Genomic DNA, 22,733 nt, shown 5'->3' on the forward strand with positions numbered 1-22,733 from the left:
AGGGCTCCTTTCTCTCCCCTCCACAAGGTTACAATACCTTTTTAGCACAGGCTGGAGGTTGGCTGATTGGGCGTGGTGTGCACGTGCATCTGTGCACATGCGCACACATACTCACATGCATGCCCCCACACACACTCTCAAGCCCACGTGCTCCCCTGCTGAGCTTCTAGGAGCCTCATGTCCCCACCCCCACTGCACCCTCTCTTCTTCCTCCCCCACCACAAAAGCCACAGGTGACAGCAGTCTCTGGCAACACAGCAGACACAAGGCAAAACCCAGAGGCAAGTGTCTTTGTTAGACTGTTTTAAACGTCTTAGCAGGATGTGGACCCAGGTGGCTAACGGCCAATTTGGCCGGAGCAAATTCTTCTCACCACAGTGGGTTCAGAGAATGAGGAGAGGGCTGGGAGGTGGGCTCAGGGACTCTGCATGATGCTGAAGGGTGAAAGAGCTGGAGTGCCGGTTCATCTGGCCCCATCAGCTCTCAACCAAATGTATGTGTCCTTGGGCAAAACCCATCCCCTGTCTGAAGCTCAGTTTTCCTGTCTGTAAAATGGAGAAACCAGATACTGTCCACACAAGGTGAAGGGGCATCCAAGAATGTGGGAGGATTTAACAGCATTGTAGCTGTGGCTGCACTTTGGGAAGTTCAAAGGGCTCCTTGAATGCCAGGGAAGTCTAGAATAGTGACGCACTCCGGCTGCCCAAGTTTGTTTTCCAACCTCTGGTAGGGTCATATTCCAGAGTGCCTCGCCGCATTCCCTCCTACTCCACAGCCAAATTCCTGTGGCTTAACTCCCTCTGCCGTTACTTGGCATAGAGCCCACCCAGGGTTTAGGAATGATGGGTTCACATGTGGGGGGTTGCTGTTTCATGCCCTGACTGGGTGGGAAAAGCTCTGGCTATACCCAACAGGTGGTGATAGGTTTGGACTCTCCTGGGACCATGGCACCCTGGGGTGGTAGGGGCATTGCTCTCTTGTGGTTTTGTTTGGCGGGAGGGGAGCAGCTGTAGCAATCTGTGTTAGGTTATAGGTTAGGCCTACTGAGATCACAGGAGAGAAGAGACCAGCTGGCTCTCCTATCTCGGGGCCTGGGGTTAGGAGCCCAGGGTGTAGTATACAACCCCGGGGTGCAGGGAGGTATCGTCTGGGGCCAAGAAGCCCTGTGTTCCTGGGGCCTGGTCTTGGAGAAGGAGGATGAATGCAAAGGTTTCCAGGTGATAGGCCAGCAGGGACCCTTGGGGTATGTTCAGTGCAGGGTGAGGGCATCTAAGCAAGGGAGCCCCCCATCTAGATGGAGGGTTACCAGGGTAGTCTGGAGCCTCTAGAGACTCCAGCCGAGGATGGCAAGAGTGGAGACCACTAACACAGAGGCCCAGGAGGCGGTGTCCGGGGCCCTGGCGGCCAGGGGCTCTGTGTGCTGTTGAAGCCACTTGAACTCCTCCAGCAGCTGGCGCCTCTGCAGCTCTGGACCCACCTTCTCCCGGATGGTCTGGTAGTACCGATTCAGGTACTGGAGCTGTGAAGGATAGAAGGGGTGAGAGCCTCTCCAAGCCAAGCTGCCAAGAGGTGAAGTCTTGGTGACACCCAATCCCCTACTGTGGTACTCCAGCTGTCACCATGGTCCAGATTGCCACAGGTCCCCCACCATCATCAGGACTCAGGAATTCTCTGGGGCTTTCCAGAGGCAGTTCCCCTCGGTGGCTGTTTCATGTCATGGTGATGTTCATGGGCGGTGGGGTGGGTAGATTTCAGGCCCGGTAATGGGAGTAAGCTGGGCAGGCATTCTTATCCTCCGCTTACAAAATAGGAGACTGAGGCGAAAGAATGGAAGGGATCACTTATAGTTCCAGGCCTTGTAGTGGCTGAGCTCAGAGGCCCAATCTCAGACCCCTCCAGTTATTCACTACCTGGGGTTGGGCAGGCTGGTCTGACTGGAAAGTTCTAGAAGCTCTGGGGTCTCTGATGAGCTGGGGAGGAATGCCCTAGTGTGTGTCTGCAGGTGCCACCAGTGTGGACCCTCCTGGGGGAGGTGAAGGGACAGAGGATGTGGTGGCAGGTAGCAGAGGCAGGAAAGGCCCAGGGTCAGGGAGAAGGCAATGCTGAGGGGCACTCACATGCTCAGGAGACAGCAGGCTGACATCGATGAGGTTCCGGTCATAGGGCACAAATGATACCACTTCAAAGGTCAGGTAGCTCCCTGGGTACTGGGAGTCCACAAGAGAAGGCAGGTAAGCAGGACAGTGAGGGAGGAGGAGGAGCTGGGCTGAAGGGAAGGAGGGAGCACTCCACCCAGAGGACACAGGGAGCTGGGCTTCATCAACCCTGGACACTCTGGGTAGATCTGAGCCTTCTAGAGTCCCTTCTCTTCGCCAGCCCCCTTGTCTGCCACTTAGTGCTCCACCTTTGGTGCTTCCCTCCTGATTCTGGAAATTTAGACTTGAAGTACGCACATCAACAGCACTTAGGGAGCATGATAAATATGCAGATTTCAGGGCCCACCTCCCAAACCTACTGGAGGCAGAATCCTTAGGGCAGGGCCCAGAAATCTAAATTTCAATTATTTTATTTTATTTTTTTGAGATAGGATCTCCCTCTGTTACCCAGGCTGCAGTGCAGTGACGTGATCACAGCCCCCTGCAGCCTCTACCTCCTGGGCTCAGGTGATCCTTCTACCTCAGCCTCCCAAGTAGCTGGGATTATTGATGGGCACCACCACACCCAGATAATTTTTGTATTTTTTGTGGAGATGCAGTTTCACCATGTTGGCCAGACTGGTCTTGAACTCCTAAGCTTAGGTGAACCGCTCACCTCAGCTTCCCAAAATGCTGGGATTACAGGCATGACCCACCATGCCCGGCTGATCTGATGGTTTTATAAGACAGTTTTCCCTGCTCTTGCTAGTTCTCTCTTTCCTGCCACCATGTCAAGATCCTTGCTTCCCCTTCGCCTTTTGCCATGATTGTAAGTTTCTTGAGGCCTCCCCTGCCATGTGGAACTGTGAGTCAATTAAACCTCTTTCCTTTAAAAATTACCCAGTCTTGGGTAGTATCTTTATAGCAGTGTGAGAACAGACTAATACACCAGTTTCTACAAAAAAATACAAAAGTTAGCTGAGCATGGTGGTGTCCATCTATAGTCCTACTTATTTGGGAGGCTGAGGTGGAAGGGTGGGAGGATCACCTGAGCCCAGGAGGTCGAGGCTGCAGTGAGCTGTGATCGTGCCACTGCACTTCAGCCTGGGCAACAGAGTGAGACCCTGTCTCTAAAAATAAAAGAGGTCGGGTGCGATGGATGGCTCACGCCTGTAATCCCAGCACTTTGGGAGGCCGAGGTGGGTGGATCATTTGAGGTCAGGAGTTCAAGATCAGCCTGACCAACATGGTGAAACCCCGTCTCTACTAAAAATACAAAAATTAGTAGGGCATGGTGGTGGGCGCCTGTAGTCCCACCTATTTGGGAGGCTGAGACCACAAAAGATATAGAGGAGAACCTCTATCAATTCATTTATAATCTCAGGGTAGAAAAGAGTCTTTCTGTGCAAGACCAGAAGCCGTGAAGGAAAAGATTAATAACTCTGACTAAACTAAATAGAAAATGGAAACAATGTTTATGGAAACAATGCCATCAACAAAGCCAAGAGATGTGTGACAAATATAGCACATATCACAGAGAGAGGGTGAATTTTCTTATTTACCATGAGCTTTTACAAATCCATAAGACAAAAATAGGCAAAACAGGAAAAAACAGGGCAAAGGACATGAAAAGGCAATTCACTAAAATTAACACCAAATGGTCCACATACATGTGGAAAGATGCTCAAGTCCATCCTTAAAGAAATATAAGGCTGGGCGTGGTGGCTCACGCCTGTAATCCTAACGCTTTGGGAGGCCGAGGCTGGTGGATCACCGGAGGTTGGGAGTTTAAGACCAGCGTGGCCAACATGGTGAAACCCCATTTCTAATAAAAATACACAATTTAGCCGGTCATGGTGGTGCGTGCCTGTAATCCCTGCTACTCGAGAGGCTGAGGCAAGAGAATCACTTGAACCCGGGAGGCAGAGGTTGTGGTGAGCCAAGATCTCGCCACTGCACTCCAGCCTGGGAGAGGGAGACTCCATAAAAAAAAAGAAAAGAAATACAAATCAAAACAACAATAGCATACCATGTTTCGCCTATCAGATTGGCAAAAATTAGTGACTTTGGTGATTCTCAGTGCTAGTGAGTATGTGAGGAAATGGGCACTCTCACACACTGTTGGAGAAAGTACAACCGGTGCAACCTTTCTGGAGGGCAGTTTGACAATATCTATCAAATTACCTATTAAAAATGCTTGTACTTTTTGTCTCTGAAATCCCGACGCGAGATATGTACCTTCTGGATATAGTCCCAAAAGCTCACCAAGATGTTTATACAGTGATGTTGATTTGCAGCATTGATGGTAAATATAGTAAAAACTTGGAAACAGCCTCAATGTCCACAGCTGGTTAAATAAACCATGGGACAGCCACATACTGTTGTTGTGGCTCTTCCACAACCCTTAAAAAGAATGAGGTAGGTCTCCCTGTGCTATTGTAGAGCACTCTTCTAGGTTTACTATTAAGTAAGGGGCAGCCGGGCAGGAAAGGAAGATGCAGAAAAGTATGTATGGTAGAATCCATTTTGTGTGAATTTTCAAAATATATACATAGATAGATACATATGCTGTGTGTGCCTGAAATGTTCTCAGGAAGGAAACTGAGCAAGAAAGATACTTTTTTCCCCTTCTCTTTTCTTTCTTTCTTTTTTTCTTTTTCTTCTTCTTTTTTTAGAGACAGAGTCTCGCTCTGCCAGCCAGGCTGGAGGGCAGTGGTGCGATCTCGGCTCACTGCAACCTCCACCTCCCGGGTTCAAGCGATTCTCTTGTCTCAGCCTCCCGAGTAGCTGAGATTACAGGCACGCACTACCATGCCTGGCTAATTTTTGTATTTTTTAGTAGAAATGGGGTTTCACCATGTTGGCCAGGCTGGTCTGGAACTCCTGACCTCAAGTAATCTGCTCACTTTTGCCTCCCAAAGTGTTGGGATTACAGGTGCCTGGCCCTGATTTGTATTTTTTTGTTTGTTTGTTTTGAGACAGAGTTTTGCTCTTGTTGCCCAGGCTGGAGTACAATGGCATGATCTTGGCTCACCGCAACCTCCACCTCCTGGGTTCAAGTGATTCTCCTGCCTCAGCCCCCCGAGTAGCTGGGACTACAGGCATGCGCCACCGCACCCAGCTAATTTTGTATTTTTAGTAGAGATGGGGTTTCTCCATGTTGGTCAGGCTGGTCTGGAACTCCTGACCTCAGGTGATCCACCTACCTCGGCCTTCCAAAGTGTTGGGATTACAGGTGTGAGCCACTGCGCCTAGCCTTGTATTTCTTTAAGAATGAACTTGAGCATCTTTCCACATATATGTGGACCATTTGGTGTTAATTTTAGTGAATTGCCTTTTCATGTCCTTTGCCCTATTTTTTCCTGTTTTGCCTATTTTTGTCATATGGATTTGTAAGAGCTCATGGTAAAATAAGAAAATTCACCCTCTCACAATGCCATAAACAAAGCCAAGAGATATTTGTCACACATCTCTTGGCTTTGTTTATGGCATTGTTTCCATAAACATTGTTTCCATTTTCTATTTAGTCAGAGTTATTAATCTTTTCCTTCATGGCTTCTGGTCTTACAAAGAAAGACTCTTTTCCACCCTGAGATTATAAATGAGTTGATAGAGGTTTTCCTTTACATCTTTTGTGGTCTCATTGCTCACCTTAAAACTTTGGTCCATCTGGAATTTTATTTTGGAGGTTATTCAGTTTAATCCCCCCAAATGATTAGCCATTTGTTCCCCCTGTCCATTTGCTGAATAATCATTTTTTTTCTTACTGTTTTGCAAAATCAGCTTTCTTGTAAACTAAATTCCCATGTTGTTTATGGAAATAAGAGGGTTTATTTCTGGACTAATTGTTCTGTTTCATTGTTACAGCTGTCTATTTCATCTCCAGTGTCATACTATTTTAGTTGTGGTAGTTTGTGTTCAAATTTGAGAGAGCTGGCTTTTCTTATTGCTTTTTTTTAGATGGGGTTTTGCTCTGTCACCGAGGCTAGAGTGCAGTGGCGTAATCACGGCTCACTGCAGCTTCAACCTCCCTAGGCTCAGATGATCCTCCCACCTCAGCCTCCTGAGTAGCTGGATCTACGGGTACATGACACCATACCCAGCTAATTTTTTTTTTTTTTTTGTATTTTTCGTAGAGATGGGGTCTTGCCATGTTGCCCAGGCTGGTCTCAAACTCCTGAGCTCAAGCAATCCTCCTGCCTTGGCCTCCCAGAGTGCTGGGATTATAGGCATGAGACACTGCACCTGGCCCTGCTCTTCTTTTTCAGAATTTTCCTAGCTATCTTCGCATGTTTATTTTTACAAATAAACTTTACTATCATTTTGTGAAGTTACAAAAATATCCAGTTAGCATTGGAATTGAGGTTGTGTTGAATTTATAGATTAATTTAGAGATAAATGATATCTTCATAATATTGAGGCTTCTCTCCAGAGAGCACCATTTACTTAAATCTTTTTTATGTCCCTTAGTAGAGAGTTTCTCCATGTAAGCCTTTTTAAGTTTACATCTAGGTATTTTATCTTGTTGGCTGCTATTATACAGAATCTTTATTTCTAACAAGTTCCCCTGGTGATTATTATGTGCATTGAGAACCAATGATATAGGGCAGGGATAATGATTCACTTGGTCTGGAGTGGGGCCTGGGCATGGGCATTTAAAACATGAGAAAGCTCTCTGGGTGATTCAAATGTGCAAGTGAGTTTGAAAAGTCTGACTTATGGAATTCCTAAAGAAGACTCCAAATAAATTCATGCCTGCACACTAAATGTCCTTCTCCTTTGATCTTCCTTCCCAAACCTTTCCTCCCATGCAGCCCAAAGTCACTAACGTGCTGCCCACACCTCCAGCCCATCCTGGTGGCAGTTTACCTTGGTCTTTGCTTCTACCACGAGAGCCACGTCTTCGAGACGGATCCCAAATTCTCCATCCTTATAGTAACCAGGTTCTGGGAGACACAGAGATGCTGGTGGCATTAAGCTGGGAGAGGGTCCAAGCCCAGGCTTCCTGTACCTACTGATGAGTGGCTGGAGGGACTGGCTGTCTGGCTGTCCCCTGGCTGTTCCCTGGCTGTTGATTCTGGTAGCCCCACAACTGGTTAGATGCTTGGCTAAGCAGAGGCAACTCATCCCTGTCAGGCCTCAGATCCCCCACAGGGGCATCTGTGACTCACCCTCTCTTCCCTGTAGCCCAGCAGGGAAGACCTAAAAACCCACTTGGGTCCTGAAGGTACTCCCATCTCTCTGGATGCCACTGTCCTGTTACTCCAGCATTTGGCAACTCCAGAGTCTGGATATACCACTGGGTCTACAGCCATACCACCCTGAACGCGCCTGATCTCGTCTGAATATATAGCTGGGAATCAACTCCCAAGGGCAAAAAGATGGTCTTGGCTGAGGGGAGCTGGGGTTAGGGTGGGACAAGTCATTTGGGGCTGGGTGTAGGGGTGGGAATGGGGAGGTGAGTCCCGAGCTGTACTAGTGCCTGCTGTGCTCCTCTGAAGGCTGGTATACCCTAGACTGCAGTTCTGGGCTAGCCCTGCTCTGGGATGGGGTGGTGAGGTAGAGGGGCCTGAGGGCCATACCAATGGAAGTGAACATGCCCTTGGCCATGGCGATGTTGTTGGACTGGAATCCCACTGGCCCTAGAAAGGAAGACAGAAAGATGGTATTAGTTATCCTATACTCACCAGCTTGGAAGTGAGCAGCTTCCAAGGAAGAGCAGGTAAGTGAGGATCCCGGAGCATCTCTATGAGCACAGGTCCATTACATCATTGTCTGCCTGGGCCTGGCACACACCAGATTGGCTCTGGCTTTTATTATTTATTTAGGTATTGAGGGGGTCTTGCTGTGTTGCCCAGGCTGGAGTGCAGTGGCGCCATCATGGCTCACTGCAGCCTTGACCTCCTGGGATCCTCCCACCTCAGCCTCCCGAGTAGCCGGGACTACAGGCACATGTCACCACACTTGGATACTTAAAACATTTCTTTTGTAGAGACAGGGTCTTGCTGTGTTTCCCAGGCTGATCTCAAACTCCTGGCCTCAAGTGATCCTCCCACCTTGACCTCCCAAAGCAGTGGGACTACGGGTGTGAGTCACCACATGCAGCTGGCTCTGGCTTTTATTTCTCTGGGGTCTATATAAGTTAGCCACTAGACTTTGACCCTCTTTCTGGTGCCCTCTGGAATGCCAAGCATCCAGCAGGACTGGCCTGCTGCTGGCATTCCTCACTTACCCTGTGGAGCTGGGTAACCTTGGTTAGATCATGGCATCTTTGTGGGTCTTTGTCATTTCCATACCTGTGAAATGTTCTACCTTCATAGAGAGTATAATAAAAGTGGGGGGGGGGTGCTGGGGAGTGTTGAGGAGACACCTACACTCATGCACACACAGGAAGTTGCCAATGCCGTGGCCTGTCCCGTGACCATAATTGAGCCCAGCATCCCACAAGGCTCTGCGGGCAAAGGCCTCCACCATTCGCCCTGGAAGGGAAGAGAGATTGACCCCAGTCAGCTGGCTTTACCGAAGACTGTCCACCTTGCCCCTTCCTGCTCCACTATCAGAGTGGTGCCCAAGAAGAGGGGCCCCTGAGAGGCCGCTAAGCATGCACTGATGCAATGATGTTGGGTTGGGATGGAGAAGGGCTGATGGATGGAGTTAGTGGTTCCCTCGCCAGACCAGCCCATCACTATCTCCAGCTTACTGTACATTGTATCCATTACCTGGATTGATGCCTCTACTATAATTTCTCCCCATCTGTCAGGGCTTTGCACTTTGACACCTAATTCCTCTAAGAATCCTCCCATAACTGCTGTGGCCCACTGATGTCTCCCACCTCTGAGCAACAGTGTTAGATTAAGAAACTTGAGTTCAAGGCCTGGGTCTCCCGCTAACCTTCTGTGTGACGTTGGGCAAGTCACTTTCTCTCTCTAGGCTGGATTTTCTCACCTACATAAGGGATGGGATGATGACAAAATCCTTGCCCCACCAGCCTCCCAGGGTGATGGTCTGAGTCCTGGTCCTGTGAAATCAGGGCCTGAGGCTGTGTCCATCCTGGTTTCTGAAACCCACCTGATGTAGCAGCAGGAAAGATGAGCCTGGACAAGTCAATATTTCCTATCAGCACACGGGTGTACGCCTCCTGATGGGGAGAGGAAGAGGTGATGTGGAGGACGGGAGGAGGAGCCAGGGGAGTTTCCAGTTGCTTGGCCTGTGGATACATGGTGCAGGGCCCAGGCCTGGGTGTGTGTGGGCAGGGTGGGGGGAGTTGCATCGTCATCTGTGGCTGCCCGGGTTCTGGAAGATGGCCAGCAGAGACTGAAGAGGGCCTTCCCAAAGCTGGGGCTCCATCACGTGCTTCTCTATGGCTGGTTTATGAGGGTCATTACAATATCTACAGGAGACACTTGGTGACGGTGAGCCGAGGCTGTGACTCCCTGGGCTGAATCCTGACTCAGCCACTCACTCTGAGACCTTGGGCAGGTGACTTTAACTGCTGTGTGCCTCAGTTTCCTTATCTGCGATGGGAAGATAACAGGACCTAGCTCCTAAGGTTGTTGGGAGAGGCGGGCAGACTAATGTACAGAAGGTGCTGCCAACAGTGCGCATGCTTCGTGGAAGGTTAGCGCTCTCATTCCTGTGGTTGTGACGGCTGCTGAGTTTTCTTAAGGCCTTTCATGAGGGTTGAGGTTTGCTGACTTGGCAGCTTAGCCTTCCTCTGTCAGGGGAGGGAGGTGGGCTGACAGTGGCCTCTTCTGGTCACTTCCAGAGGCGATGTGGTCAATCCCCATCACCACACACAGTGCATAGGCTTGTCACTTTGTGCAGGACAGCCAGAGGCAGCAGACTCTGCCGCTAAACTGTGAGCTCCTGGGGGCCTGCACAGCATTTTGTTCCTCTCTCTGTGTTTCCAGCACAATGTCTGCCCCAGAGTTGGCCTGCTGCATGCAGCACGACGGCAGCTCGCTGCTCCACCCCCAGGGCCCTCTGGTGTACAGAGACAATGCCTTCGCCTCTGCCCCAGCTGGCCAGCCTGAACACCTCTGGCTCCTTTCCACTGCGGAGGCTTCACTTGTGCTGTTTTCCTCCACTTGGGATGCCTTTCTTTCTTTCTGCTGAGTATAGGGCCAGGCACACAGGCAGCAACAAAAAAATATTTGTGTACTGATTTACCAGAATAGGACGAGGCTCAGCTTGGGCTGAGGCCTTGTCAGTGGCCTGAAATATCCCCAGGGAAGCAGCAGGGAGCACTGGGTTTTCTGGTACCATGTATGACCTTGGGCAAACGACGTAACCTCTCTGTGCCTCAGTTTTAGCCTCTGAAATGGAAGGGATCTTGATTGCTTGGGTGCCCCCTTGAGGGAGGGGGGAGAGGGGAAATCTGGGCCCATGCTTACCTTCTGGAAGGCAGACGGGGTGCCCCAGTGGACTGTTCTGGTGATGTCTGTGGTCCCGTCCCTGTGGAGAAGGAAAACCAACACGTCCTGCTCTGCCAAATGCCTGGGGCTAGTGACTGGGGCCATGTGCTTTCTGTGTGCTTTCCATAAGTGGCAGGGCTGGGATGGGATGCGTGGACGGCAAAAGGAAGAAGACAGCTACCATAATCAAAATCACCTCTTCAGTGCCTATGTGTGAAAGGCCTCTGCAAAGCTATCAAGTTAAAAGCAACTAAGTTGTCTGACAAGTGTGATTCCCTGCCCTACACACTCCTCCCCCATCGCACTCATTTTGGCTGTTTTGTAGATCTGGGTTTCCTTGGGTCTGGCTGGTTCTCAAAGCAAGGCTTCTTCCAGGTTTCCTGGGAGGCAGAAAGGGGATTGTCCCCTTTTTACAGCTGGGGAAACTGAAGTCCAGAGAGATTATGTTATCATAACACTCTCATATTCAGATAGTTATTGACCATTTATAGGACACTTTTGCTGCTCCCCAGGAAGAATGGCAGAGGAGGCCTCATTATCCCCATTTCACAGATGAGGCCATTGAGGCCATGCAACTGTTTCCCTCTCTGAACCTCAATGAAGCCAGGCCTAGAGGAAGCACTGCCTCTCCACGCAGTCCTCTCCATGGCAAACACAGATCTGACCCAGTGATTTGCTGAGTTCCATTGAGGTGAAGCCTCAGCCCCAAGGTCTGACTCTCAACCCTCAGCTGCAGCAGTTGCCACAGGATGGTCCCTGTGATCACGCCTTGGTGAGGGAGAGGGGAGAAATGGTCCCAGGGCCCTGGGGCTCCTCCTTGGGTCATAGGGTGTGGTGGCCTTCTTCTTCACAAGGAAAGAAGAGGAAGTGAGGTGACTATTTCCCCGGCCTCACCCTACTCTGAACACACTTCATTCCAGCAACGCCCCCACAAATTCACTTCCCCTTTGCTCACTGGCCATCTCAAGTACACCCAGCATCAAACTCCTGACCAGCAAAGGCTGCTAAGCTGAGCGTCTGCTACTCCAGATCCCAGAGAGCTGTGCTAAGAACAAGCAAAGAGCCTCTGTTGTTAGCACATTCGCCATTTCCACAGGATAGACACTGGGAAACCATTTGAAACTACTCCTTGCTCCTCCATCAGTTCAGTGCGGCCCTTCTTTTGCCCCACCCCATGCTTCCCACAGTCTACTTCCTTCCTTAATGAGAAGGGAAAATCTTTCAGGTCAGCTCTGCTCAGCTCAACTCTGGTGTGAATGATTGGTTACACGTTTGGAAGGAATAGGGTTAGCCTTTTTTTTTTTTTTTTAACAGAGTCTTGCTCTGTTGCTCAGACTGGAGTGCGGTGTCACTATTGCGGCTCAGTGCAACCTCCGCCTCCCGGGTTCAAGCGATTCTCCTGCCTCAGCTTCCCTTGGGAAGCATGCTCCACCACACCCGGCTAATTTTTGTATTTTTAGTAGAGATGGGGTCTCACCATGCTGCCCAGGCTGGTCTCAAGCTCCTGACCTCAGGTGATCTGCCTGCCTCAGTCTCCCAAAGTGCTGGGATTACAGGTGTGAGCCACCGTGCCTGGCCAGGTTAGCCTATTCTGCATGGCTGTCATGTCTGAGCATTCAGGTTGTACACTGTACAAGGGTAGCCCATCGAAAGGGTTGCTTCTCTCATCTGCCCCCACCTCCACCCTGAACAGTACCATGGGGAAGAGGGGGCTGAGGAGTCTGCATGATGTTGGTGGTGCAGGGTTGTCCAGGGTGTGCACGAGTGGGTGAGAGTAGGGTGTATGTGTTTGTGTAGCCAGGCAGGGACATTGAGTATAGTTGCTCAGACTGTGTAATAATACGTGGACTTAGAAAACATTTTACTTGAGACTTGGCATGGTGGCTAACGTCTGTAATCCCAGCACTTTGGGACAGCACTTTGGGAGGGCAGGGCAGGTGGATCACCTGAGGTCAGGAGTTTGAGACCAGCCTGGCCAACATGGTGAAACTCCATCTTTCTCTCTATATCTATATCTATATCTATATCTATATCTATATCTATATCTATATCTATATCTATCTATCTATCTATCTATCTATCTATCTATCTATCTATCTATATCTATCTATCTATATATCTATATCTATCTCCAGGCATATGGTGGTGAACATCTGTAGTCCCAGCTACTCGGGAGGCTGAGGCAGGAGAATCGCTTGAACCCAGGATGCAGATGTTGCAGTGAGCCAAGATCGCGCCACTGCACTCCAAACCTGGGCAACAGAGTGAGACTGTCAAAAAACAAACAAACAAGCAAACAAACAACCCACACAAAACAGTAAACATTTTACTTGAGCAAAGGAAGTCTTTTCCTAATTCCCACAGAGGTGCTGCCTGGGTCCTGCCACTATTCCAGCCTCTGTGTATTTCCCATTGTGCAGGGACCCCTGTGTGTGAAAATGGGAAGGATGTTTGGGGCTCATTCCAGGTCTCTCCTTTCTCAGATGAAGAATCCATGGCTCAGGAAGGGAAAGCTTTGGCTGACTCTTAGCAGGCTCAGGAGGTCTGAGCAGAGACATCTAGGCCAGGGTGAGGTGAGGGGTACATACCAGTACTGCCCCCCAGAGTCCAGCAGGTACATCTCATCTGAGGACAGCTTGCGGTTCAGCTCCTTGGTCGGGCTGAGAAGGGGAAGAGAATGCTGAGAGGGGCAGCCTAACCCTGCACTGGATCACATGGGGGCCCTTGGTGGGAGGACCTCTGGGGTCTGGGCTTCCAGGCCAGTCCCTCTGGGGGAAGTCATTCTATCCCAAAGGGCCCTGGAAGATAACTCAGCTTCCGTTGCTGCTGTCTTCAGCACAGGTCTGCTAATCTTGCACCCGGCTGAGCCAGGCCCTGGACCCCGGGAGGAGAGAGAGGGTGAAGTCCAGAATGTGAGAGCTGGGAGAGCCCTAGAGACTCCCCAGCCCAGCCGTCTCCTTTTCCATAAGGAGAAGCAGGCCCATGGAGGCCAAGGGGCTTGCACGAGGATGCGCGGTACAGCGGCGAAGAGTTGGGCCTCTACCTGGATGCTTCCTTCGGCCCTTTGTCTCTAACTTCCTGCTGCCTCTGAGAGCAGAGGGCCCCGAGAAGAAGCAGAGCACAGGAAGGGAGGGTTCTTCCAGGGTGGGGCTGCAGAGCAAGAGGTGGTAAAGCGGAGGAGCACCCACCGCGACACTCTAGCCCGAGTGGGTAGGAGGGGCTGGGGCAAGGCAGCCAAAAGCGTGGGAGACACCAGGGGACACCAGGGAGGGAATTCTGGGACATATCAGGCACTCCCTTGCAGGGCACTGATCTCTCCCTGCTGTGCCCATGCCGGGCGGAGGCAGCTGGTCAGCTTGGCCCCCCACATTTCATCAGGCAGGCCTGCAGGGCTTTGTTTTCTATAGGGCCAAACACCTGGCTAGCCTGCATCTTGGGCCCACCTTGGTTGGCTCAGACTGAGTGAACAGGCCTCTCTTCATGTGACCTCGTGAGCTTTAAGCATTAGCTAACATAAGCAACACACGGGAAGCCAGGGAAAAGCATCCAATGGTGTCTCCCTTCCAGGTCCCCTAGCCTCCAGTGCTCAGGCCTTTTCATTACACAGCAACTCCCTACTCCACACTGAGCTCCTCTCCCAGCCCCCACAGGGCTAAGAGCCTCAGACCTCCAATGTGGACTCAGTTCCCAGAACATCCCCTTCCCCTCACCCTGTTCCTCTATACACACAACGGGATCCCCCAACAGGGCCCTAGAAAATTAATTTTCCTCAAGTACCTGTAGTGGGCCAGGGCAGCATTCAGACCACTAGCAGAGATGGTTTCAAAACTGGGTCCAGAGGAGAACTGTTCTTCTCTGGAAAGTACAAGGCAAGGCATGGTCAATGAATCGGCCCCTGGACTGGGCTGGGCCTGGGATATCTAATAAAATCCAATGAAGGTCACGGCTGCCTCTACCAGGCACCATTTGGCTCTCCCAGCCCTCACCTCCTGGTTCCATCTCCCCAAGCCTTGACCTGTCATTTATAGAGGAAGATCAGAGGACACACTGTAGACACCAATTATTCCCTCTCCACCTCCATTTTACGGATAGTAGTGAAGAAACCCAGCTCTTTGTATCTGAAAACTCCCCCAGTCCTGGAAGAGCATCCTGTACCTCAAACCTACAATCCGGGCCCTGACTTGGGCCAAGCATGCCTTCGGGAATCCTCCTCTCTACCTGGTATTCTCAAGTGGTCCAGGGGCTGACCTGGTCTGAGCCACAGCCTCCCCCAGGGAGAGCCAGACCGTGCCTGAAGCAGACACTAGGGGACGCTATTGAGTTGTGGCCCTTCAAGTTGTCCTGCTTTCAGCGGGGCGGGAAATGTAATCCAACGCCCCCTGCTCAACTCCCCCACCAACCAAGAACCTGTCTCTCCTTGTTCTACAGAGCCCTCCCCCACCCAGCCCGCATATGAGGAGGATCTTCCTTCCCGTTAAGTAAGGGGACAAATTCCCCCTCCCTGCCCCCACTGCAACACTAAAAAGGATGGCCGTGGCTCTTCACCCTCGGAACTTGTCCACGAGCTCTGCCCCCGAGAACTCGTCCACTGTGCCTTTGGGCACATTCTTCTCCAGCCAGACCAAGTACCGGATCACAGCCACAGCGTCCCGCACCTGGAGTTGGGGAAGCAGGGAAACAGAGGAGCTGGCTGAGGTCTGATTGCAGCCACAGGCTCCAAGATGATGGAGATCAGATAGCTGCTCCAGGATGTGGAGCTTTAAAAACACTGGCTATTTGATGTCAAAGAATTCTTGTTAGTGTTTATATGTGATCACAGTGTGTTCCTGTTTTTGAAAGAGTTCTGTGTTGACAGCAGAAATGACATGCTATCTAGGATTTACTTTTAAAAGAATCCAGCAGCAGAGGGGGTGGTGGTGGTGGTAATGAACATGGGGTTATAGACAAAACAAGAATGGCCATGAGTCAAGGACTGTTGAAGCTGGGTGAAGGGACACTGGAGATTATGATGCTATTTTCTCTACCTTTGTGTGTCTTTAAAATTTCCTATAAGATAAAGTTTTTTTTTTTTTTTTAAATGAGGTGGTTTATCTTAATTTTAACAAGAATTCTTTTTTAAAAATTGAGCCATCCTCTTGCCAGTGTGAGGAAATCATTACAGCTAACATTTAACACTTAGAATGTGCTAGATGGTGCTCAGAGCAATATACATATTCATTGAATTCTCACAACAACCATATGCTGTAAGATTACTATTATGATCCTCATTTTACAGATGGGGTAACTGAGGCCCAGAGAGGTAAAATGACTTGGCCAAGGTCACTCAGTTAGGAATTGGGTGGAACTGGGGTTTGAACCCAAGGCACCCTAGCTCCGGGGCCTGTGCTCTAAACCACTGTACTATATTGGGGGCAAGGATATGTGGTGCATGTGGGCGCCTGGGAATAATTTGGTGTCTGCTTCTTTATTCCTTCCCCTCCCCTCCCCTCCCTTTCCCTCCTTCCTTCCTTCCTTCCTTCCTTCCTTCCTTCCTTCCTTCCTTCCTTCCTTCCTTTCTTTCTTTCTCTTTCTTTCTTTCTTTTTCTTTCTTTCTCTCTCTCTTTCTTTCTTTCCTCCTTCCTTCCTTCCTTCTTTCTTTCTTTCTTCTTTCTTTCTCTCTCTCTCTTTCTTTCTTTCCTCCTTCCTTCCTTCCTTCCTTCCTTCCTTCCTTCCTTCCTTCCTTCCTTCCTTCCTTCCTTCCTTCCTTCCTTCCTTCTTTCTTTCTTTCTTTTTTTTTCTTTCTTTCTTTCTTTCTTTCTTTTTCTTTCTTTTCTTTTTCTTTCTTTCTTTCTCTCTCTCTCTCTCTCTCTCCCTCTCTCTCTCTCTCTTTTTTTTTTTTTTGACCTAGTCTCGCCCATCAGGTTGGAGTGCAGTGGCATGATCTCAGCTCATTGCAACCTCTACTTCCCAGGTTCAAGCGATTCTCATGCCTCAGCCTCCTGAGTAGCTGGGACTACAGGTGACTGCCACCATGTCCGGCTAATTTTTGTGTTTTTAGTAGAGACGGTGCTTCACCATGTTGGCCAGGCTGGTCTCGGACTCCAGAGCTCAAGCAATCCTCTCACCTTGGCCTCCCAAAGTGCTGGGATTACAGGCGTGAGCCACCACACTCAGCTTGCTTCTTTGTTTCATTGAGGGTTTTCTTCAGGCTCTTCTGGAAGCCTTTCCTTTCTAACTCATTAGGCTGGATACTCCCAAAAGGCCATGTCTGCCTGAACGTGGACTTACGTGGCTGGCCTTGAGGAGGGCCTGCTCCTTGCTGTTCTTCACTGCCTTGGTCATCATCACTGGGGAGTAGGTATCTGTCACGAGTTTCTCCTGTTGGGGGCAGGGAGGAGAAAAGGAGGTCTGGGGGCACAGTAAAGGAGGCACAGGGGTGTTTTCAAAGGACTGGCAGGAGGACCCAGCAGAGGTGAGACTTGCCACCGTTTCTTGGCAATGCTCTCTCCTCTGTGTGCTTTCTCTCTTTCCTAGTTTTCCACGTCCAGCTGAACCTTCTCTCCTTCCAGGAAGGCTTCCTTGATTGACAGTGCCTTGCTTGGCAGTGAACTCCCTATCTTTGGATCCCACCAGCACTCTGGGATGGATCAGAGTCTGGCCTGAGTCAATCAACAGGCTATTCTTTTTTTTTTTTGAGACAGAGTCTCACTCTGTCACCCGGGCTGGAGTGCAGTGGCCAGATCTCAGCTCACTGCAAGCTCCGCCTCCCGGGTTTACGCCATTCTCCTGCCTCAGCCTCTCGAGTAGCTGGGACTACAGATGCCCGCCACCTCGCCTGGCTAGTTTTTTGTATTTTTTAGTAGAGACGGGGTTTCACCGTGTTAGCCAGGATGGTCTCGATTTCCTGACCTCGTGATCCACCCGTCTCGGCCTTGCAAAGTGCTGGGATTACAGGCTTGAGCCACCGCGCCCGGCCTCGACAGGCTATTCTGACAGTGTAAGTTTCCTGTACATATCATGACAGCTACCATTTATTGAACGCCTACCATGTGTCAGCCATATACACTATCTCCTTTAAATCTCCACTGAACGACTCCTGTGAGGTCGGGACTCTTATTGCCATTTTATAGGTGAAGAAAAAGACCCAGATTGGCTAAGTTGCTTGTCCAAAGTCACTGCACAGCTAGTTAGGGGCGGAGCTGGAATTCATTTTCAAGTTTAGCTGACTCCAAAGTCTCTGCTAGATCAGGCCATATACTCTCCAGCCTCCTGACAATTTTATGAACTCTCTGGACGAACATCCCTGTTTCCTATTCTGTCTCTTCCCAATTAGGCCAAGAAGGGAACTCACTGCACAGTTGTTGGCTGACCAGGTGACTGAATGGCTGAGGGGTTTCATCCCACTTTAGATTAAGACTTCTCAGGCCTGGAGCGGAGATTGGTGCCTGGCTTGGGCTGGGGCCTGGTAAACCCACCTTGGGTATCACTTCATAGATCCCATACATGGTATAGCTGGTCCCAATCCAGATCCTCACATCTCCCAATGCGTAGGCCTGGATGCTGTCACGAACTTGACTGTAATCCTCGATTTGCACACACATGGGGCCTGTGCAACTGGAGTTCAGATAGCTCAAGGTTTCAGAGCTAAAGCGACTCTTGTTTGCAAACAACCTGGGTGGGGCGGGAAGGCAAGGAGGGTCCTGAGCATCTGTTAAGAATGCAAAGGACCAGAGGCAGTCACAGTCCCTTTGTTCCTGGAGGTCAAAGGAAGCCAGCCCCAGGGAGCCAAGCAGGCCAGATTTGGGATTCAACAGGGATAGAGTTTTAAAGAGTCAGGAAAAGCCAACAGGGGGTTTTCTAAAGGGTTGTGCTGGGGCAGGCACCAAGCTGATGGGCAACCAGAGGGCTGTACATTAAGGCAGGATCAGTGGTGGGGCATCGAGAGGGTGGAAGTTGGAGGAAGTCCACGACAGCAAACTAAGGAAAAGCCATACCTGATAGAAGAGACTGTGAGCAGTGTGTAGGAATAGAAGAAGGGGTTATAGGGGATGTCACTGGCTCGAAGGTTGAAGAGCCCTGGGAAGAGAATTGACAAGGACTATTTAATGCTGATCTGCCTGAGGCAAGCTTTTCTTTTCTTTTTTTCTTTCCTTCCTTCCTCCCTCCCTCCCTCCTCCCTCCCTCCCTCCCTCCCTCCCTCCCTCCCTTCCTTCCTTCCTTCCTTCCCTTCCTTCCCTTCCTTCCTTCCTTCCCTTCCCTTCCTTCCCTTCCTTCCTTCCCTTCCTTCCTTTTTTTGACAGTATCTTGCTCTGTCGCGCAGGCTGGAGTGCAGTGGCAAGATCTCACTGCAACCTCCACCTCCCAGGTTCAAGCAAGTCTCCTGCCTCACCCACCCAAGTAGCTGGGATTACAGGTGCCTGCCACCACGCCCAACTAATTTTTGTATTTTTAATAGAGGCGGGGTTTCAACATGTTGGTCAGACTGGTCTTGAACTCCTGACTTCAGATGATCCGCCCGCCTTGGCCTCCCAAAGTGCTGGGATTACAGGCGTGAATCACTGTGCCTGGCATTTCTGACACTTTTGCCCTACGGTCTCTTTTGGCCCCCAAAGATTACCAGCAACATGTTTGCATCATCTACCCCTGCATGTTACTCAATTTTTTTTTTTTTTTTTTTTTTTTTGGGAGGGGGGCGGTCTTTGAGATGCTGTTGAGAGTTATGGCTCTTTCCCCCCAGAAAAATGCAGATACTTAGCAGTCAGCACACAGTTCCAGTGGGTCCCTGGAATATCTGAAGCCCAGCCATAGGGATCAGACAAGAAGTCCTGAGCCATACCAGAAAGAGTAGGGTCCCACTGGGTGCTAAAGCTGGGAGTGTGAGTGCCCTGGGGTAGTGGCTAAGTTGTTGGGAGGCATTTGCTGGTCCTCCTCCCCTTAATGAGATGGAAGCACTTTGCTGCCATGGTCAGTTCATTCCTCTGGTGGCCTGTGGGCTGGTACCGGCTTGCTCAGGGCTACCTTGTGTCCTTTTTCTGCAGCCATGAGCTCCTGCCCCCTTACCCTTCTTGGTTCTCACGGGCTGTGGCCATGGAGTTCTGAAGAACTGGTGGGCACACGGTTATTTGGGGAGGAGCTAGCTTTGTGCTACAGGGCCTGGGAGGCTTGGGGCATTGGGGAGACCCAGGCGGCTACCCATGTCTGCAAATCCACACTCACAGGCCGTCTCCTCAAGCGCCGACAGAAGGACGGCAGTTGGGGCCTTCTGATGCTTCTGCATCTGACTTCGGACGCCAGATACTTTCTCCTGCCAAGTGCTCCCTAGAAGCAAAGGAGCCCAAAGAAAGTGTAAGTGACAGACCTTGCCTTTGGCACTTGGTTCCTGGAAGGTCAGCCTTAGAGTAACAGTTTTGCATCCTCTTAAAAAGCAGCAGAACCCTTTCCTCAAACAAACTCTTAATGACATGGGCCCTGCACCAAGATGGGGCTCAAATCCTGGCTTTGCCATTACTGGATGGGTGATCTTGGGCAAATTACTTAACCCCTCTGTGTCTCATTTTGCACATCTGTAAAATGGGGATGAAGTATAGTAAGTATCTGCCTCAACAGGGTTGCTATGAGGATGGAATGAATTAATATTTGTAAAGGACACTCAATGGTATCTTGAGGTGTAGTAAGTCTTGTATCTTTCTGATTAATAAATAAGCATGTAGACTGAGATCAGTAGAGCAGTTCTAGTTGAAGGACAAAGGGGTAGGGCTGGGGCCATGTTTAACCTTCTCCTCTGCGGTAACTGTAGTATTTACTAAGCCACGGGTACTGGTCTAAGTACTCCATGTGCATTGTTCTAATGCTTACCCGTCCCATTTTACAGATAAGGAAACTGAGGCTTCAGAGAGGTAAAGTGATTGTCTAGGGTTTCATGGATGCAAGACGTGGAGCTGGGATTTGAACTCTGGTCTGTCTGACTGCATGGTCCACGCTCTTAATCTGTACAGACACTACTGTCTTGATAACATCGTCAGTCTCCAAATCTGTCCTTAAACTCTGTGTCACAGCACCGTCCTTTCTCAGATGCTTATATCCAGGTTCTAGGACTTTAGTTTTCATCTTCTGTCCCTGCCCCCTGCAAGGTATTCAAAGAATCTACACCAGGCAGGACTAGGAGTTTGCTGGCCGAAGGCCATAAAGAGTCCTAGTTGGGTTCAGATATGAGCGTAAATAACTTAATGACGTGAAAAATATTTCTTGTAAACCGGTAAAACTATTCAACAATGACCAAAGCTTTGGGTACAATACATTTTGCAGGTTTATTTTACTACATATTTAACACATAATTTATGTTATGTGTAAAATACATATAGCATAAAACGTATCATTTTAACCTTTTGAAAGTGCACAATTCAGTGGCTTCCAGCACACTCACAATGTTGTGCAACCATCGCCACGATCTAATTCTAGAACATTTTCATCATCCCCAAAGGAAACCCTGTGCTCACTAAGGAGTCACTCCCTATCCCCTCTCCCCTGAGCCCCAGGAAACCACTAATTTATTTTCTGTCTCTATGGATTTGCCAATGCTGGATATTTCATACAAATGGAATTGTACAATTCCATTGAGAAGGCCAGGGCTTCTCTGACTGGCTTCTTTCACTTGCAATTATGTTTTCAAGGTTCAGGAATATGATACCTTTCTGAGAAACCAAATGAACCCAAATTTCAACGGTCTGGTGCGTACAGGTATCTTTGAGTAGCGAACTTTTCATGTTCTGCCCTTTGCACTCTCCTTTCTCCTTTAAAACCTGCAAGTGGCTGGAAAGTCTCTCTCGTCTCTATAAGCTTATTGAAGCTGAACTCTGTTCTTTAGCTTCCAAACTCAAGCTCCAGGTGCCTTTTTCTTGAAGACTGGCAGTGTGCGATGACTCGGCATCCCCTCACTTTTGGGAAGTGACAAAACCCTTCCAGCCCCAGAAAGGTTTTTCTGTTTTTTCTCCTCTCCTTCCCGACATAACTTTGACTTTCTTTATCTGAATAAGATGAGTTTTATTTATGATTTAACAGTCTTGGATAGCAAGTTTCTTTTAAAATGGTGTCAAGATGCAGAAAGAATGATTCTATAATTTACATCAGAACAGATAAAGAAAAATGGACACAATTTTCACTTGTTTCATCATGGCTGCTATTTTGAAATCTCCCTTCTGCTTTATTGGCTCCTTTCTAAATGAGAAATTGTGTGGACTTGCATGTGGAAAGGGATCTCTTGGCTTGATCACTGTTACTAGGAATCCAAGTTCATTGGCTCATTCAGAATTCCCAGGGAGATAGGAGTGGTTGGTGGCCAAGATACTGATTCATAATCAGTAGCCCGGTCCTGGTCAGGACTTTAGTTACGACTTACAGGAATCTTACAACATACTGTTCTTTTGTGATGTATTTAGATAGTGTCAACAGGGTCAAGGTTATTGATGTTATGTTTTTCTAACTTTCCTGATTGGTCCAGCAAAACCTGAACTGTCATCTGTGCTACAGAATGACTCTGAACTTAGTTATTTACTTATTCTGTCCACTCCTGGCCCACCTGACCCCAGCCATCTCACAAATCTAAATTCTTCATCACAAGAGGGTCACAAGTAAAGGTCTGAATGATTCATTATGAATCAGTCTCTGCCACCAGACAAGCAAATCATATCATGCTTTTTTATCTCTCTTGAAAGGGGTTGGATATTTCCTCTCATCTTTCTCTGTTTTCCTTCTTTCCTCCCTTCCTACTCCATCTTGCTTCAAATCCTAACATTCTTTAATCCAACATTTTCTAAGTATGGTCGGAGGACATTTTGATTCAGGCTCCTCAAGGGGAGGGGGCCCTGAAATCTGCATTTTAAACAAGCATCCCAGGTAACTCATGTGCATGCTAAGGTTTGCAAACCACTGCTTTGGTACCTCTGATGATGAAGTTCGCCACCTACGGAATAGCAGCCGGGACTTGCGTTGCTACAAGTTGGGAAGGAAACTGGGCTTACTGAATCACCTGTGAATGCCTCCTGCAGGGCATAAATGGGTTGATTTGGAACAGGTGGCCTTTCTGATCCCCACACCAGGTCCACAAGGTTGGTTGTGATGGACACCAGCTGTCTGTTAGAGCCTTGGAGGGCCAGATTATAACTCTCCCAGGTGTCTGCAGAGACAGGAAAGAGTCACTTGTCCCTTG

General features: G+C 49.3%; 1 protein-coding gene across 1 annotated transcript in view; it reads right to left on the reverse strand.

The window, feature by feature from the left end:
• Positions 1 to 294: 294 nt before the first annotated feature.
• The window catches only part of XPNPEP2 (X-prolyl aminopeptidase 2), a 31,125-nt gene continuing 8,686 nt past the window's right edge, over positions 295 to 22,733 (reverse strand). The window contains exons 7-21 of the mRNA XM_003918258.5: positions 22,554 to 22,700; positions 19,745 to 19,846; positions 18,523 to 18,604; positions 18,004 to 18,199; positions 16,817 to 16,906; positions 15,095 to 15,204; positions 14,327 to 14,404; positions 13,138 to 13,209; positions 10,529 to 10,589; positions 9,204 to 9,273; positions 8,510 to 8,614; positions 7,718 to 7,777; positions 7,005 to 7,081; positions 2,118 to 2,207; positions 295 to 1,519 (exon numbers count right to left, since the gene is read on the reverse strand). Of these exons, the coding sequence (XP_003918307.1) occupies positions 1,325 to 1,519; positions 2,118 to 2,207; positions 7,005 to 7,081; positions 7,718 to 7,777; positions 8,510 to 8,614; positions 9,204 to 9,273; positions 10,529 to 10,589; positions 13,138 to 13,209; positions 14,327 to 14,404; positions 15,095 to 15,204; positions 16,817 to 16,906; positions 18,004 to 18,199; positions 18,523 to 18,604; positions 19,745 to 19,846; positions 22,554 to 22,700 (1,535 nt within the window). The 3' untranslated portion in view covers positions 295 to 1,324. The remainder of the gene's footprint in view (positions 1,520 to 2,117; positions 2,208 to 7,004; positions 7,082 to 7,717; positions 7,778 to 8,509; positions 8,615 to 9,203; positions 9,274 to 10,528; positions 10,590 to 13,137; positions 13,210 to 14,326; positions 14,405 to 15,094; positions 15,205 to 16,816; positions 16,907 to 18,003; positions 18,200 to 18,522; positions 18,605 to 19,744; positions 19,847 to 22,553; positions 22,701 to 22,733) is intronic.

The sequence above is a fragment of the Papio anubis genome, chromosome X, assembly GCF_008728515.1.
Source record: "Papio anubis isolate 15944 chromosome X, Panubis1.0, whole genome shotgun sequence".
In the NCBI taxonomy this organism is placed as follows: domain Eukaryota; kingdom Metazoa; phylum Chordata; class Mammalia; order Primates; family Cercopithecidae; genus Papio; species Papio anubis.